We start from the raw sequence: 18449 nt of genomic DNA, 5'->3' as shown, positions 1-18449 counted from the left end.
AAAGACAAATAAGATGATTGTGTAATTTTTTTCGTGCTGCGGTCAGAGTGCCTCCAAGCCAAACATCTCCCAAGTAAATCTTCCAGTTATACAGTGGGTGCCCATTAACTGCTTGGCTGAGGGCAAAAATCGATACAGCATGAGGGAAAAGTTGGTGAGTTTCAGAATAACTGTCTGTTTGTGTGTGTGTGTGTGTGTGTGTGTGTGTGTGTGTGTGTGTGTGTGTGTGTGTGTGTGTGTGTGTGTGTGTGCGTGCGTGCGTGCGTGCGTGCGTGCGTGCGTGCGTGCGTGCGTGCGTGCGTGCGTGCGTGCGTGCGTGCGTGCGTGCGTGCGTGCGTGCGTGCGTGCGTGCGTGCGCATATATGTGTGATGTTCATGTGTGAGAGAGAGAGAGAGAGAGAGAGAGAGAGAGAGAGAGAGAGAGAGAGAAAGAGAGAGAGAGAGGAACATCATGAATGAAAGAGACAGAGAATGAGAGAACATAGTGTGTGCATGTATGTGGGTTGTCCATGAGGACATGTGTGCGCTCTGCACAATGCTCATTCATGTGATAATTGTTGGCGTGAGCCTGTTCCCCTCTGGCTTTGTGCGATTTGACCACGATGAACTGTGGGGCCCTTCAGATAAAGGGCCACATGCGGAGACCCCTGTTAAAACATTGTCTCAAAAAAAATCACTGAGCCTCTAATCCGCAGCCCCACCAATCTGCATCCTTTATCGTCTCCAGACATGTAGCGCAAACACAGTGAATGCTGCACACGTTCGAGGAGGGATAGAGAGAGGATTGAAGAACCGAGGGAGGGAGGGGTGAGGTGAGATGGGGACAGGGGCGACGGGAGATGGGTGAGGGGGGGAGGCTTGCCCCTCTGCATCCTCACCCGTAAGCCCACCCCCTCCCTTATACCCTCAGGTTGTGGCACACTACTTGGGTTTGCCAACCATCGTTCGTCAAAAGGATTAGAGCTTGAGTTTGAGTTTTTCTGAAGGCTCTGCTGTAGTAAACCGCTCAGGAGAAAATCGGCCGTAATTTCAGACACAGAGCAGAGATTTGCTGATAAACAATTGTTGTTTATACAGGGAAATCGTAAGACAAAGGCTAGGATTATCATAATTTAAGCTAATCGGCTGAGTCAGGGGCTGGGAGGTTTGCAGGGGGAGCCTTTGTGCAAATCGGAAGGCTCAGAGAAGAATGAGAATGGACATTTTGGAATGATAATGGCTCAAGCAAAGATTCAATAATAACACATTTGAATAACACAAATAATTGAACAAACATGTTCAATTGCATCATTTGTTGTGCAGCAACCCACAACCAGAAGGAGTGATTCATCCTCTACGGCTCTTAGTGTCTTTGTTGCCACAAAAAGACCCACTGACTTAAGAAAGGCTCACTTTATCATAATTTGTCATTTCTCATTCTAAGTGGTTCGGTACAACTGAAATGAAACATGTAATTTAACAATTTGATTGTTTTCTGGCATAGTATTTTGTTCTGAAAAGATTGCATGACCAGTGGGTTCTCCAATGAGGAGAATGAGACACAAGAGTGCATGATGAGTGGACTGTCCTGCATGTTTTGAGCTCCTGTGTCGCTCAACGGTAGCCCATGGCACTAACTTTGAAAGGGTTGAGGATTGCATTATCTGTAAAACACGGTAAAATCCTGAGAGTGACATTTGCACTTAGGATTTTGCAGCGGAGGTCAATGGGCAGATGTCTCAGCTTGCCATGTCAGGTCTTTCCATCACACATATCCATCTCCATGTCCATCTGCATGTGCGGGGGGCCAGAAGTGAGACCAAGCTGTCCATCACGCTTAACATGGGAAGGAGAAGTGATGATGCATGCTTCTATATGAATATTGAATGGATATTGAGGGATTACCTTGACGTTTCAAATTTGAATTGATTATTTTTCCACATCAGACATTTATTACAGTAAAGAAATAAGATTCTATACACCACGAGGCAGAGCTAGCAGCGCATGCAATGGGAAGTGAAGGACATACTGCACATTAAAAATCTGCGGTGAAGAAGAATTTTCCCTATCAAGTATCAAAACAGGCTTGTAACAAGGTCTGTCCATGTCATTTATTAATCAGATTCAGGAGATCTCTTTCCATTTGTCAACAGCAACAAGATTGAACAAATGACTTGGTTTTAGTGTGGGGGGTGTTATCCACGCCCTCATGTTATAAATGTCTAATGAAGATACATAATAACAAAAGTATTTATTTATTATGTATTAAATACAATCCCAAAGTATTTATTCAAGTATAAAAAAAATGAATCAATGATAAAAAGTGAATGCAAGAGAAATTTGAACTTGCAACCTTTCAAGTTGCAAACATCAGTGAATAGCTTTTTTCTTGCCGTAGTCCAAAGTCTCATTTCTTATCAGCACTGCTACAGTCCACAAAAGGCTGACTCAGTAGCTCTCAGCTGATGCTCTTTATAGTGGCCAGAATGCCATTATACTCATTATAGATACATTCTCTCCATTCTCCCATGTGAGCAGCACTGATGAGCAGCGATCAGCTGCTTCAGACAAAGCCCTTCCATCCCATCTCATCTCACTCCATCGTCACATTGTCTTCCATCCCATTTGCTCTCCTCTCTGCCCACCACTCCACCGCCGCGGGGCTGAAAAGGGGATAATGGTAGCCTTGACACTTTACCTGCTCTCTCCTCTCTGAATGTTGACACTCATAATGGCCTTGACATACTGTATTCTCTCTCTCTCTCTCTCTCTCTCTCTCTCTCTCTCTCTCTCTCTCTCTCTCTCTCTCTCTGAATGCTGACACATACAATAGACTCCAATTATGGGGGTGTGGTACGGCTGTCGGCATGGCTTCTTCATCGGGTTTTGAAGTGAACGGTGTACTCCCGCTACACGGTGGGCTACGCCGAACCTTCAAGAATTAATGGCTCGTTCAACGGCCATTAATATGCGCAAGATGCATCAGCATGTCTTCTTCTGTCTTTCGTTCCCATTCTCTTGCTCCCTTTCTAATTCCTTTTAGTCAGATATGCATCAGTGTCTCTCTCCCCTCTTATATGGTGAAATGGAGGCAATGGCTGTGGGCAGCCATCGATAATGAGGCCGCTTCTTCGCCTCAGCTCTTTTTGTAGTGTTAATCAGGGAATAATTCCTCTCCAGACAAAGTGATGGTCTTCTCTTTCAGCGGTAAAGAGGAATGATTGAAATACAAATGAGCAATGATCAATGTCAACCGATTCACTTTTCATCTCTTTTTTTTATTCCACCTAGAAAATATCACCTTGGTCTAATCTCTATGGAATTGTTTTTTATTGTGGGGGGTGGTTGCTGTTCTTATGCTCAGCTCAGTCTTGTGGTTGTTTCTGGGTCTTTCATTGCACATTTGTGTCAGCAATGGAGGCTCATACAGATTGTTCCAATCCAATTGGAAGTATCTACCAATATGTGACAGGGTCTGATAGAATGTGCCTGTGTGTATCTGTCTGTCCCAGTCCTGTGTTCTGTTTTTATCCAAAATCTTGTTTTTCTGGTCACTTAAAGACTGTGTGTTCACATTTTCTGTATATCTGTGGTCTCTATGTCAAAGTCTTGTGCTGAAACGTTATATGTTTGTTTGTTGTTGTGTGTGTCATCAGAGATGAGATCATCTCGATGTCGATCATTGTTGTGTGTTCATACTTGTCTTCACAACTGCACTACTGTACTTGTCCACATAATGCTATACCTATAATGCTACCTTAAAGGAGTAGTTCACCCAAAAACAGACTTATTTTCTATCAATTACACACCCGTGGTAGCCTGGACATAATGTAGATGTCTTTGTTTTTGTCGCATTCCTGAGCCAATAATTTGACTCAAAGAGTCTCCTACTGAGTCTCCTATTGACTGATGACCCGGTTATCAAATTATTGGCTTAGGAATGCGACAAAAACTAAAATATCACCATTAATTCTGAACCACATGAAGCTGAGGCTTTGTGGGGTGTGTAATTGATAGAAAATAAGTCATTTTCTGAGTGAACTACTCCTTTAATGCACAGTGAGTCAGCACGAGGGTGAATGTCTCCTTTGTATCCCTTTATGTGGTGTCAAGTTGTGTTGTCCCATGATATCCTATATGTTTGTCTGAGTCTTGCACTTTAGAGTCATGTTGTTGACGTATTTGTCATCACTTGCAAGGTTTGTTCCTGTGTCTATACTATATGTGGTGCAAGTTGCTGTGACCTGCATGGACAAAGGTCTATATGGGAGTGTCGAGGCGTGTCCCCGTAGCAGGGTTTGTGCAGGTGCTGCTGGAAATGCTTCAATTGCAATGTGACTTTTGAAAAACATGGACAAACTATAGATACCTGTGTCCGTCCCACACATGTGCTGTTCCACTCAGGTTTGTGCGTGATATACTGCAGTGGTTCTCAAACTTGTCAGGTCAAGTACCCCTAAATGAATGCGGACCCCCATCTGAAAAGATTTTGTGCTAAGGACCCCATACAATATTTGTGGTGTTAAAAATGTAAACAATATTCAAACATTTTCAAAAAAAGTTTTAAATAGCTGATATATATAGGGCCCTGGGGATCTCCGGACCCCACTTTGAGAACCCCTGCATTAGACCACGAACCACCATAACTATGAGAGTGTACAAATGGAAACAAGTGGTTCCATTTGTTCACTCTCAGAGTTACAGCAACATAAGGGTCCATTTGGTTCCTAACTATCCAACATTTATCTGGGTACCCCCTGGAACCTGCTCAAGGACCCCTGGGGGTCCCCGGACCCCACTTTGAGAACCATGGATATACTGTATAGTCAGGAGTGTAAAAAAAATGGACACTGACGTTAAATTAACACTCCGGATTTTTACTGTGTGCCATGTTGTCAAACATCCTTGTCATCACCTAGAGGAGGAGAAGCCCGTGGTCTCCGATGTCACGCTCAGCGACGTGTCGTGGGACAGCTTCCTCCTGTCCTGGCAGGCTGAGGAGGGGGCGTTTGAGGGCTTTCTGGTGGAGGTTATGGATGCAGAGTCCGGTGCAGAGTGGCAGAACCACACTGTGGCCGCCGACGCTCGCAGCCTGCCGGTCACGGCCTTGTCCCCGTCCACCTGGTACCGGGCCAACCTGTACGGGGTGTACAGGGGGTCACTCTTAGAGCCTGTCTATGCAGACACCATCACAGGTATTGGGAGTGACGCTCACAATAGCGGTGGGGACGGCCCGAACTCTTAACTTCTATCTGACCTCTGCAACGCTTCGGAAAATGTCCAACTTAACGAGTCATTGTGTCAACACAAAGCATGGAAGGCCTTGCCTCGAGTGAGTGACAAGAAAACTGATATTGGGGTCAATTTATCATTTCTAAGAGGGAAAGATTCACTGACTTGTTAAGACTGACATATTTTGCATTTAAATATTTACCTTCTTTCCGTCCCCACACCCAAGCCATGCATTCCTCCTCAAGACTATTTGACTTCAATGGCATTAACAGGTGAAACTCTCTTAAAAATGGATCAATGGATTCGACTCCGCCACAGGGATATTGATGAAGTGTTGTTGTTGTTGTTTTAAATGGGGGAGGCTACTCCCCACATTTTTAATAGCATGATAAAAATGATCTGTTTTAAGAGACCCAGCCAGGTCTCTGTGGCCTTACATACTAACACCTCTGTTTCTGTCTATGTGCACCAAATCTTTCCTCGATCATTCAAAGTCAAGCTACCTTTCAGCCACTGTGGTAGAAGTTATCCTTCCCTTCCATTCAGGCAAATCCTCCCTATACAGCACTTTTTCTTTCATCAGCCATACATCCTTTACATGTGCACAGTAAAATCCTCAGGACCCAAATGGACCCTGACGGGTCCATCTTACACACTCAGAGTTAAATTAACACTGATGATTTTTGGTGTGTGCATATCCCTTCCTTTGATTCCACGGGATTGTGAGAAAAGCTAACACCGCCCACACAAAACCCATTCAGTTTATATTAGCCCCGCCGCAGATCCGCTTTGATCCGCCTTAAGCTGTCAGTCTGCCTGTTGGTACATGTCCAACCTGAAGCGGCACCTGGTCTATTTTGGAAGCAGAGAGGCCCACATGTTGTAATGAAACCACTGTGGACCCAACAGGTGCATCGATTTACTACCATCCCACCCCCCCGTGTCCCCACCTCCACCCCCGCCCCGATCACAGTCATTATTGAAGATTAACATGCTGAGAATTGCAATGTGCTCAATGAATGGGCTGCAAACAACAAGCTTTAAAATGTGTCTCAATAGACATTCTAAGGGGCTCTTTATTGAAACTATTTTCAGTGCAGTGGACTGGAGATGAGCCATAAGTAGTAGTAAAGACCTCTCACTTTGATCATCCTAGTGACAGCATGGGATTTCACCACATATATTTAACATATTATACACATCATGGGTCTGTTTACTCGGTCACAACGTTTTGTCTTTGCTACAATGTTGTTTTTGGAGATTCCTGTGCCACCTGTTTCGGACTGGGGGGCGTCTCAGCGTGCGTCAAGCCGTTTAAGAGACAATAATACCTGTAATTTAAGGTGAACTTTCATCTGGGAATGACCCACGGCCCCTCAGTTCTTGCCCAAGAGAGATGGCAAAGAAACCACCTCTTTTTCTGAGGACTGACATCTTCAGCGTGACCTCGATGAGAGCCATTTCTTTAACGTGAGGTGTAAAATTATGTATTTTTTGGAAGGTTTTAATAACTGTACACCAGTTGTCTGGTGTACAGTATCAATGCGAAAGAAATGACCCTTACAGGTCCATTTCTGCACCCAAATGAACACTCCAGATTTGTGTGTGTATCGTCGAGGATTTCCCCCAATGCATGATGGGGATTAGTCCAGAGGATGAAAGATAGAGGGATTGACAGAGGAGGAAGAAAAAGGCCCGAGGCGCTTTTGTCACTTTGTGTGAGGGCTCTCTTCTGTATGCGTCCCCTGTTCCCCCATGGACTAGACGGCTCTTCATTCTCATGCTGCCATGGCCCCTGGGCTCTGGTGTTGGGGTGCCAGAGGGCCGCTGGGGTCCATGCTGAATATGGCATCCTCTCAAGCCGGCCCCATTGTCTGCATGCTAATGGCGGGTGAAAACCATCTTAACATTTACATTGGCATCACTCGGGTCCATGAAGCAACGCAAATTGCCGACACAACAACAAGCACAATTATTTGTTTGAATTGCATTTTTGGGGGCTGGTGCGAGTCACGGCTACGATGACAAAAAATGAAGTACAGTATGCCACGGTGGAAGACAAAAGAGAAATGTAGTGGAACTTGCGATAACTGGAAGACAGCAGTGTGAAAGTAATGACTGATGGAGTCCCAAAGAGACACATAAAAGCCGCCCCCAACATGCTCTGCTCTGTTGTGATTTACATTAACACAAGCAGGCTCCTGTAAAAGTTATTGAAGAGCTTGTTGGGCAAGGACGGGAACTGGGACTTGGCGGAGGGGGTGCAGGTTAGCTGGCGCCTTGTACCTCCGCCACTAACAGGCTCCCCTTTGTGAGCAAGGACTGTGTTCCCTAAGGTCTAGGGGGTGTGGAGGGACTGGAGGGGTGTAGACGGAGGGAAGTGGGGAAGGAGGGGGATGGATGGTGGTGGTAGTGATGATGTGTGTGGGTGGAGGGGGGGGGGGGCATCAGTAGCTTTTGCACATGTTAGATTTCTTGATGGATGTGGCCCTCCCTCTCTCAGTGACCAGCTAAAGCCTCCTGGCGGCTAATGAAGAGTGACAGCTCTGCAGGATTTGTCTGCCCCCTCTTCTCATTTCCACCCAGTTCTTCTCACAGCGAATGCCTGTTTCCTCCTCAAAAATGAAAAAGAAGAGAAGAGGGGGAAAAAAAAGAATACAGACTGGGTTCAGGCTAGTTCAGGGACCTTGGAAACCCTCACATTTGGTGTATGGTGGTTTAATGAGCGCTGGGGTTTGCAGAAGGAGATGGTGCTATACTGAGCTGGCTCATATAGCTTGCACTCGGGGTCCATCTACTCATCAAAGTTACTGCTGCCGCCGCAGTTCTTTCCGGAAGTTTCTCCGTGCTAATTATCTGTAGAGCAGGAGGGCCACAGCATAGCAGACACTTCCACAGCTCTCCTGCTTTTCCTCTCAGCAGCTGTGACCTCCTCCTGTCTCCTTGCACAGTAAAATCCTCAGTGTTTAACTGTGAACCCTTACTGGTCCATTTTTACACTCTCGCAGTTAAAGTGATACGAGAATTTTTGCTGTGTAGCATCCCTTCCCTCCCTTCTGCCGTTATTACTCACTGTTAACAACTGGTTAGCTGCCAGATTTTTACATCACTATGCACGCACACATATGCACTCCCTTCTGAACAGACATAGATTTACATTGTTGTAATTAAACTGTTTTAGATAGCATCAGTCTGTGCTGTTATTTGGCAATGAGCATGAGCATTACATACTTCTTCAAAGAAAAAACTTTTTTTCACCACAGTGGTTCTGACAGGTGCATTATTCAATTTTGCTATCAATGTGCTGTATCAGGATTAACTATCTCCAGACGTACCTGACAAATCTCTGCTGGGAAAAAACAACAACAAAATCTATGCTCCCTCTTGAATCGCTATCTGTCTTTTTCAGTCTGACTTCCTCAATCTGATTTTGTCCTCATATCATGCTGGGGTAAAACTCATCTATCCGCCCCCCTCCCCCACCCACACCCACACGCACGCACGCACGCGCGCGCACACACACACACACACACACACACACACACACACACACACACACACACACACACACACACACACACACACACACACACACACACACACACACACACACACACACACTCTCTCTGCTCTCTCTCTTTCTTGCTTGACTACTACTGGGGACAATACATCCTAAAAATGGCATCTGGTCTGGACACCGATGCCATTACGCTTGCAGTTATCGCTGGCCTTTCTTTGTCTGTGCTATCTTTTCATCTCAAATGTCAACGTGCTCTCGAGCTCCAGAGAGGTGTAAACCTTTATTAACACTTTGTTTTAAACCTTGAACCTTCTTGTTGCTCAGAGGCTGAACCAGAAGTGGAGGCTCTCTTTGTCTCTGACATCACCCCGGCGAGCTTTAGGTTGGCCTGGTCAGCTGAAGAGGACATCTTTGACACCTTTGTTCTAATGGTCAGCCAAGATAGCGGGCTCAGCCAGCCGGAAGAGCTGGTCCTGGGCAGTGAGGAAAGGAGCACGATTATCACCGATCTCACCGAAGACACAGAGTACAAAATTGAGATCTTTGGCCTTGTTTCGGGACGACGCTCCAAGTCTGTCACGGAGATGGCCAGAACAGGTACACGGTATCACACCACACCGGCAGCCATGGCCTAACGTTGGTGAATTCACTGCCATGAACTGGTGCTTTTAATTGTTTTATTGCCCAACACTGAATGTGTCATGTCAGTGTGGTGTATTTTTTCTTCATATCATTATTTTTTTGTCAGATTCTGCTCTGACGATAACAGCATGACAAGAGGTGAAAATGTCAATGTTCTAACATGTGTCCTGTGTATCTCTGTCATTGCAGCTGTTTGTGTTTACTAACCTGATATAACCAAGTGTAATGGTATTTGTCCAAGGCACTTAAAGCAGCAATCTGGTCACTTATCTCGAGAAATTAAGGTTATTATTGCCTTTTAATGGGAGGCTCCCTGGAAAGCCATGAATTTTTGATGAGGGCCAGCCTCGTCTGCCTTGTGTCAGTGACTGTGCGTGTGCGTGTGTGTGTGTGTGTCGTTTTATCTGTCTCAGTATCCTGTCGGTCAGGGCTCCTGAGTGGTTCCAGCGAGCAGCGCCAACAGGCCCAGTATCTGTGAACACACACTCTGTCCACACTTGATTGCCTGCCATTTTGTGGAGAACTGCTCAGGAGACTCCTCCATTATTTCTTGTAACAGTTTTGTCTCGTCCATGCAGTTTTGTGTCCGTCCAGTTGTCTAGTCCTACCACAATGTTATGTTTGGCTGCTCAGGTCCATGTGTTGGTCTCTCTTTCTGTCTCTGTCTCTCTCTATAAGGGGAAAGTTGTCTTTGTAGAATGGTTGTGTCTATGTCCCCTGTGCTCCCTGGGGGTATGGCTTTACTCTTGGGTGCATGTTTTACTTTTGTGTTTTCGTTGCAACGGGGGCAAGTTAATCTCCCTTGGTCTGTCACACAAGATGCTGTGACTCAGGGACGGTCGCCATGAGCCTTGTGCTCCTCGGGTCCCTTTGTCCGTCTGCCTCACTGTCTTGCTCTCTCTCTCTCTCTCTCTCTCTGTCTGTCACGCTCTCTCTCTCTCTCTCCTCTCTGTAACAAAATACATGTGTCTGTTCTTGTCTCGTTGCTTAATGATGTGAAGAAAAGTGTTTTCCAAAGCCAGGAATATTCTCACTAGAATGGGTTGAGGCATGGGCATTTACTGATGTCCAGTGACTTATATTATATTGCGTTCTGCATTCCAGTCTGCTCATTTCAGAAGCCGGTACACAATTGCTAACTGTAGATTTCTATTTGGTCTCTTCTCCTCCTGTCTCTATGTTGTTATTTTCCAGACCTGGGCACCCCTAAGGGCATTCGATTCTCTGATGTCACCGATACGTCTGCTACTGTTCACTGGACGGTGCCCAGGGCACGTGTGGACAGCTACCGTGTCATCTATGTACCCACTCATGGCGGTGAGTATACACTGTAAAATCCTCAGTGTTCATTTAACTCTGAGTGTGTACAAATATAACCATACACAAATTAAGATCCATTGTCTCAAACCTTCTAAAATTATATTCTAACAACTGCATTTAAGACAGTGAATTACGATTGCTAAATGCTGACTAAATACCTGTTGTGTACATTTGAATCATCATTTGATTGAACGTTTCATCATGATGAATGATTACGGTTCTTATAAGGTAAAAAGAAACATTGAGAAAACTCACAATTTCAAGGCAACTGTCTTTACTAATTTTTTTTGTTTTAAGTCAGCCAAAATCTTATGTAAAACTAATAACAAAAAAAAATATGTTGCTGACCTAAAGTATAATGTTTTTTGTTGACAAAATGGACTTTTTTTTAGAAAACCTTGAAACTCTGAATTTTAGAAACAGCAAATTGCTTATTTTTATATATACATTTTAATACATATTTTGTATTTATTTAAAAAAAAAAGATTCAAGATTTCTAAACAAGGCATTTTAATGAGCTCAAACCTTGTATAATAGTGCAATTCTGCCCTCTGGTGGCTGGTGTTTTACTTTTTGAGTTAAGGATAATTACACATACTGTACCTCTTCATTGCTGAACCATGAAGGAAAGGTAATTCCATTGAAGAATGGAAGTCAATTTGCATTACATCCTGTTGAAATTAGATGATGCTAATGAAATGAGTTCCTATTTGGCAAGTTTAAAGACAACCTGACTAAATGTCATCAATGCTTTTGCAGTGATGTGATGGTACAGTTCCATGATGGCATGGTGATTCTCATGTCTTTTCCTTTGATATTCAGGAAGTCCAAAGACAGTGACGGTGGATGGCTCTGTGTCTCAGACGGAGCTGCCCAACTTGACCCCTGGGGTCACCTACCAGATCACTGTCATCGCTGTCAAAGCTCAGAGGGAGAGTGAGCCCGGCTCCGATAATGTCACCACAGGTAAGGTTCATGCACTGTACATCCACATGATTAAGAATAGATTCATTGGGGTTAGGTCATTTTAGTTACGTTTATTTTAGTTATTTTCACAGTGACAAAAAAGTGATTTAAACAGCGACAAGAAGATAAAATATGTTCAGCTAGAAAGGTGGAGGGGGATAGACAACAGAAAATATCTCACAAAAACATCTCACTTGACAACAAACAAAAGAGGGAGAATAAACATGACGTAAAAATCAAGGTGACCAGAGAAGGCAGGTTTGTGCTAAGAGATTTAGCACATGCCTGAGGGTAGGGACTAGTAGGTGTCTGGTTTCATTGCAACACCACACAACAGATCTGTCCACAGGGAGGTGTGTGTGTGTGTGTGTGTGTGTGTGTGTGTGTGTGTGTGTGTGTGTGTGTGTGTGTGTGTGTGTGTGTGTGTGTGTGTGTGTGTGTGTGTGTGTGTGTGTGTGTGTGTGTGTGCGTGCGCGTGAGTGAGTGTGCACCTTAGCCTGTAGCACTTGCCGTAGCACTTGCCCTAGCCTTGACGACCTTGCAGGCTTCTGCAAAGGCTAAAATGTAATTTAGATAGCATTCTATGTAGACAGATGCTAGGTCATTTGTAGACCTGGCATCCTATAGTGTATATAGTTTCAATGTACAGATTATAGATGTTTTCATATTACACTGTTTTGAATGTCTATGCATTTGATGTATTACCTCGCGTTTTCCTTGCTTACTATAAATTGCTCTGGATTAAGAGTGTCTGCTAAATGCCTAAATTATGTGTGTGTGTGTGTGTGTGTGTGTGTGTGTGTGTGTGCGCGCGCGCGCGCCTCAGCTCTGGACAAGCCTCGTGGTCTGACTGCAGTCAACATCACAGACACTGAGGCCTTGCTGTTGTGGCAGCCTGCCATTGCTACTGTAGATGGATACGTCATTACCTACAGCGCAGACACAGGTAGGTGGAACATACACAGAAATACCTCTCACACATGACACGCAATCCTAAAGTTAAGATAAGGACAGCATGCAGATTGACATTGCAGGGGATTACTGCAGTTGAACCACAAATATTTCATGTTCCAGTGTCAGTGTCCTTTGGTTTGGTTTCATGTTGCAAACTTGCTGTTGGTTTTGATTATCCTGAGGGAGCAGATCTTTGCCTAAAAAGAAAATTGACTTTCTTTCATATGATGCCATGTAAAACATGAAACACTACACTTGAACAAAAATACTGCACAATAATACAAAACTAATACAAGTTTGTGTGTGTGCGTGTGCGTGTGCACGTGTGCGTGCATGCGTGCCTGCGTGTACATTTGTGCATGCGCGTGTGTGTCTGTGTGTGTTCTCTCCAGTGGCCCCAGTGATGGAGCGCGTGTCAGGGAACATTGTGGAGTTCGAGATGACTTCCCTGGCCCCAGCCACGCACTACACTGTCAAGGTCTATGCAGTGAGGGACACCGCTAAGAGTGCAGCCACCACTACTGATTTTACCACCGGTAAGTGAGTGATCTACACATGACAGACATCTCTGATATTGTTCATAAGCTCTGATATTGTTCAGTATAATCAGTGTTCTGGCCACTGGTGGACACTGTGTTTAGTACTGTACATCTCTGCTCTGTCTGGCTAAAAACTACAAACCTTCTGTTACTCAACACCGCATGACCTGAATATGTAGTTTGGCTATAATTTTTAATCCAACAGTTGTCTGAAGACATGGGCGTAATGGAAGTATTTTGCCTAATAGTCTTTGATTTAGTGGCGTGTGGCGTTAGAATGGCGTGAGAACCAGTGGTTTTATCTAGACTGAATGTCCAACTGCAACTCTTCTGTGTCCCCCCCAGATGTTGACGCCCCACAGGACCTGGCAGCCAGTAACATCCAGACAGAGAGCGCCATGCTCACATGGAGGCCCCCTCGTGCTGACATCACTGGTTACATCCTCAGCTTTGAGTCCACTGACGGAACAGTCAGGGTGGGTAGATGGTGCAAAACCTAAATACAGACAGATGGTGTTCAACAGATCCCAGAATTCAAAAGATACACTACATACACTCACTTTTTACAAACTACTTTACACCCAATAGAAGTGAGTCTAAAAATGGATGGATGGTTACCTGCCAAGCCACTAACATCCTGTTATCTGTTTGGCTTCTTCCTACAGGAAGTGGTTCTAAGCCCCACCGCTACCTCCTACAACATGGCCCAGCTGAGTGCCTCCACGGAGTACTCTGTTAAACTGCAGGCTATCGCTGGCCCCAAGAGGAGCAGGCTCGTCACTACAGTCTTTACCACCAGTGAGTACAATATGCATGGTGGTTAGAGTCATCGTCCTATAATATGAAAGTCTTGTGTCTACTCTAAAGGCTTCAGTGTGTCTGAGCTAAACACTTAGTGGCCGCCACATTTTTGTAAACCACAACAACTTGAGCTTATATTTTGCGCTCGCCCGTTCACGTGTGGCGTTTTTATCTCCTTGCTGAGAGCTGAAAGACTTTCAACTCGGGCGTTTGGAGATGTTTTTAGGCGAGCACCTTGCCGTCTTCAGCCGGAGAAAAAACGTCTTTCCGGTGGAGACAGCTCCTTATAGTAAGCTGGTGTGTTGTTCTGAATAAGAGCTATAATGCCTTAAATGTAAACCGTGTGTGTGTGTGTGTGTGTGTGTGTTTGTGTTTGTGTTTGTGTGTGTGTGTGTGTGTGTGTGTGTGTGTGTGTGTGTGTGTGTGTGTGTGTGTGTGTGTGTGTGTGTGTGTGTGTGTGTGTGTGTGTGTGTGTGTGTGTGTGTGTGTGTGTGTGTGTGTGTGTGTGTGTGTGTGTGTGTGTGTGTGTGTGTGTGTGTGTGCGTGCGCGCGCGTGCGTGTATATAGCCGGAGTGCTGTACAGATTCCCTAGAGACTGCTCTCAGGCCCTGCTGAATGGAGACACCACCTCAGGCCTGTACACCATCTACGTGGGTGGAGATGATAGCCAGCCCCTGCAGGTCTACTGTGACATGACATCTGATGGAGGTGGATGGATTGTAAGTCACTCAACCCATAATACTTGTACCATTTCATCTAATATGGAAAAAATAAAAAAGCCAACTTGAAATTATAATGTGGTTATTTCAAAATATGACATAAGTTTACTTCTAAACCATACCAACCAAGTCCTTTACAGCAGGTACTTTCCTGCCTGTGTGGCAAATAGCTGAAGCTGATGTGCAAGATTGGGACCTACAGTTAATGTGTGTATATTTTTGTTGTTTGTTTGTTTGCTTCATTGTTTGTTTATTGCTGTAGGTGTTCATCAGACGGCAGAGTGGGAAACTGGAGTTCTTCCGTAACTGGAAGAACTACACTGCTGGCTTTGGAGACATGAACGATGAATTCTGGTTGGGTGAGTGCTAGCAGACACCAGTCCACATGTATTGGTGAATAGATAGATGTACAATATTCATACTACATACAAACTGTACATAAATGGATACATTAAAGAATATACAAAAGTGTCTTATAATATTGTTGATGCCTATATGATATCAATGCACCTATTCATCATTTAGGACGTGCATTTTAATTGTGTGGGCGTTTCCACTCTCCGTGTAGGTCTATCTAATCTCCATAAGATCACATCAGGAGGCCAGTACGAGCTGCGTGTGGACCTGAGAGACAAGGGAGAGACAGCCTATGCTCAGTATGACAAGTTCTCCGTCTCAGAACCACGTTCCCGCTACAAGGTCCATGTAGGAGGGTACAGTGGCACTGCAGGTGAGTCTGTCTGACTTCTACACAATAGCAATAAAAGCCCTAAGTGTTCTTCAGCTTGATTGTGGATGTAAAGATGATGGCAGTTGGCACACAATCGAATCCAGACTGTTCGTTTAAGTCTCCAGATTTACAGTGTATTACATGCAGCCAAGTACTGTTAGCAGCACCGAAGTAAGTGCTAAGTGTAATCTTGTGTCCTGATGAAGACTGAAATATATGAAGTGGATTTTATTACTCATTATCATCTAGCCACCAAGTAAAGACCTTTTAGTATTATTATATTAGAAGAGCTAACTTGATTCATGTTTTTAAAATAGTACGGTAAGACTTTATTGTTCTAGAAGGGATATTCGTTAACACAGCCCGTTCAACATGGAACACATAAGAAACATTAGCATACAACACAACATACAATAAAGACGATACATACTGAGTGTAGAATCTCCACAATACTGTATCCATACTCCCTAAGTTAACACACAACATGTCAGCGAGGCAGTTTGTGTGGCTGCAATGGTCGAGAGGAAGAAACTCCTACTAAAGCCACGTTTTCCCCATCTCTGTCCAAATGGCATATTGTGAAGATTTCCCCCTTTACTTAAATTGCACAACTATTCATACCATCATACAGCAGCTCAATTGTTGAACTCTTTTTCTCGTTTGCCCCCTGCAGGTGATTCTATGACATACCACCACGGTCGTCCATTTTCAACTTATGATCACGACAATGACATTGCCGTCACCAACTGTGCCCTGTCGTACAAGGGTGCCTTCTGGTATAAGAACTGCCACCGTGTCAACCTCATGGGAAGATATGGGGACAATAGTCACAGCAAGGTACAGTGAAAAAAAGACCAATTTCTAAGTGTTTTAGTGATACTCCTTCCAAAGACAGGAACTGATGTAGTTCCTGCATTAAGCATGTGAGCTACTTATTTCCTCTTTATATATTGTTACTCTTCATTGTTCTTTCTGCCCTTTCCACAGTTTTCCTAAGGCGTTGTGGGCATCACTTCCTGTCGATTTGTATCAGGTATCAGGGATCAAATCGACAGGAAGTGATGCCCACAACGCCCTAGGAAACTTGTGGATACTCTCTGCAAATCATGTTTAGCTCATTCTAAACTGAGCTATCCAAACTAAATTATTATTATTATTAAGTGATGCCTTTATATGAATATATTATGAATAGCCATATACGGTATATAACATAATTGTTCTTGGTCCTCATTACTCACTTCCTGTCACTGACTTTTTGAGCAACCTAGCTATTTCTCCTCCGGCATACACTGATGATAACCTTCACTTGTTGATTTCTCTCAGGGGGTTAACTGGTTCCACTGGAAGGGCCATGAGCACTCCATTGAGTTTGCTGAGATGAAAATGAGGCCGTCCAACTTCAGAAATTTGGAGGGAAGGAGGAAACGCTCATAGACCAACCAACTGCTGCTACTCTGGACCACCACCTCCTCCCTTCCCCCCAATCCATGCCCCCACCTCTTCTGTCCTCTGTGCCAGCTGATATTCCAGTCCACACATCCCACCGCAGCTACCAAAGCCACTGCCAGGAGCCCCTGCCGCCTCCACTCACTCAAACAGATGGCCCCTCCTACCCATTCATTCATAGACAGACACAAGCACATGCACAGATCAACTTCCCACTCTAAATCAACTCCAAATCCCACAATCCATTGCTGGATGATATGGTTGTGTGCAGTTGTAATACTGTCAATGCCAAAATTGATGTGATATATAACAGAAACAAAAGGACTTATACGAAGTTCAAATCAAAACCCATGCAGATTCTATTCATGCACCAAAGAGAGCAAACTCTATCACACCCAAGCATTTTCTTTCTTTCTGACTCATCTTACCATGCAGCAGCACTTGATTGCAGCCAGGGGGCGTTATGTTGTGTACAGATAAGAACACACCCAGAGTATTTTCTTTCACATTTTGGGGTTTACCGAGAGGACAGGCTGTTTACAAGTCTTGATTAGTGTCAGGACATCTTCACTAATACTGATAAAAATGTTTAAACTGGATTATCATAGAAGTCAGATGCTGACAGTGCTTTGTACAGAATTTCCATTCATCCTAATCCAGATGTTTTATCATAAAGGTTGAAAGGGATTTTACCTCAAGTGCACCACTCTGTCAGATGTCTTCACTTTCCAAGGAGTTGTCCCTCTCTAACATGTCATTTGTTTGTCTTTGTGCAACTTATTTGTCTTGATGTCACTTTATCCTCCTTACCCGTCCCTCGCCCCTTTACCCCTCATTCGATACAAGTCGCCATCTGAAGTGATACATAGGCATGAAATGAAAAACATCAGAGAAAACATAAATTAACACATATTCATGTGGATGATGTTCATTTTCTGTTGATTGTGTGAGACCTGAAGGCGTAATGCAATCGCCTCCGTGGACTTCTCCACAGTTACAGTACCATATCATGCAATTTTAAAACTTAAAAGAACAGAGGAAGAAAGATTTAAGCTGACATGTTTCGATTTGCTTTGTTTCTCTTTTATGAATCCGAGGCAGGACCTATTATTCAGTATATAAATAAAATGGGTGATTATGTTTTTTGTTTTGTTTTTGCAAAATGTGAATACAGTACATATATCGTGGAACAAGAGAATGTCATGTGTTTGTTGAATACAAAAGATATGGATGCTCTAAACAAACATAAAAGGGACCATTTACAATTGATTTTAAAAGGTCACTATGCTATGTTGAGGGGGGGAAACAGTGAAAATTGATAAATCTAGTAACCCCCACCCCCCTTCTGTCTATCCCTCAATCCCTGCTAGTGCAGGTTACTAAACCACTGACCCCCTAAGTAAGGAATGCCTGTGTAAATTAAGTTTCTTTTTATTTTATTTTTTGTTTTCCATTTTTTTTGTTTTGTTTATAACTGGGTGAACAACAGGTGTTTCTCTGTACCGTATTACAATAAAACAAAGTTTGTTTAAAAGTAAAGTGTGTTTTCTTTTTTCAGCGTCATCATAGATGAAAATTATGACACTAAACTTGTGGGGAGC

General features: G+C 44.0%; 1 protein-coding gene across 2 annotated transcripts in view; it reads left to right on the top strand.

The window, feature by feature from the left end:
- tncb (tenascin Cb) overlaps positions 1-18387 on the top strand; it is a 49272-nt gene extending 30885 nt beyond the window's left edge. The window contains exons 11-23 of one of the 2 annotated variants that reach the window (XM_084054239.1): positions 4899-5174; positions 9056-9328; positions 10568-10690; positions 11516-11659; positions 12486-12605; positions 13006-13149; positions 13498-13628; positions 13818-13950; positions 14521-14672; positions 14935-15031; positions 15241-15402; positions 16076-16239; positions 16726-18387. In XM_084054239.1, the coding sequence (XP_083910365.1) occupies positions 4899-5174; positions 9056-9328; positions 10568-10690; positions 11516-11659; positions 12486-12605; positions 13006-13149; positions 13498-13628; positions 13818-13950; positions 14521-14672; positions 14935-15031; positions 15241-15402; positions 16076-16239; positions 16726-16836 (2030 nt within the window). In that variant the 3' untranslated portion in view covers positions 16837-18387. The remainder of the gene's footprint in view (positions 1-4898; positions 5175-9055; positions 9329-10567; positions 10691-11515; positions 11660-12485; positions 12606-13005; positions 13150-13497; positions 13629-13817; positions 13951-14520; positions 14673-14934; positions 15032-15240; positions 15403-16075; positions 16240-16725) is intronic. The other variant, XM_084054238.1, reaches the window with a different exon arrangement.
- The last annotated feature ends 62 nt before the right edge of the window (positions 18388-18449 follow it).

Source organism: Gymnoscopelus microlampas (genome assembly GCF_963454915.1).
Source record: "Gymnoscopelus microlampas genome assembly, chromosome: 4".
NCBI lineage: Eukaryota > Metazoa > Chordata > Actinopteri > Myctophiformes > Myctophidae > Gymnoscopelus > Gymnoscopelus microlampas.
The sequence above is the reverse complement of the archived record's forward strand: the minus strand, read 5'-3'. Positions and strand labels throughout refer to the sequence as shown.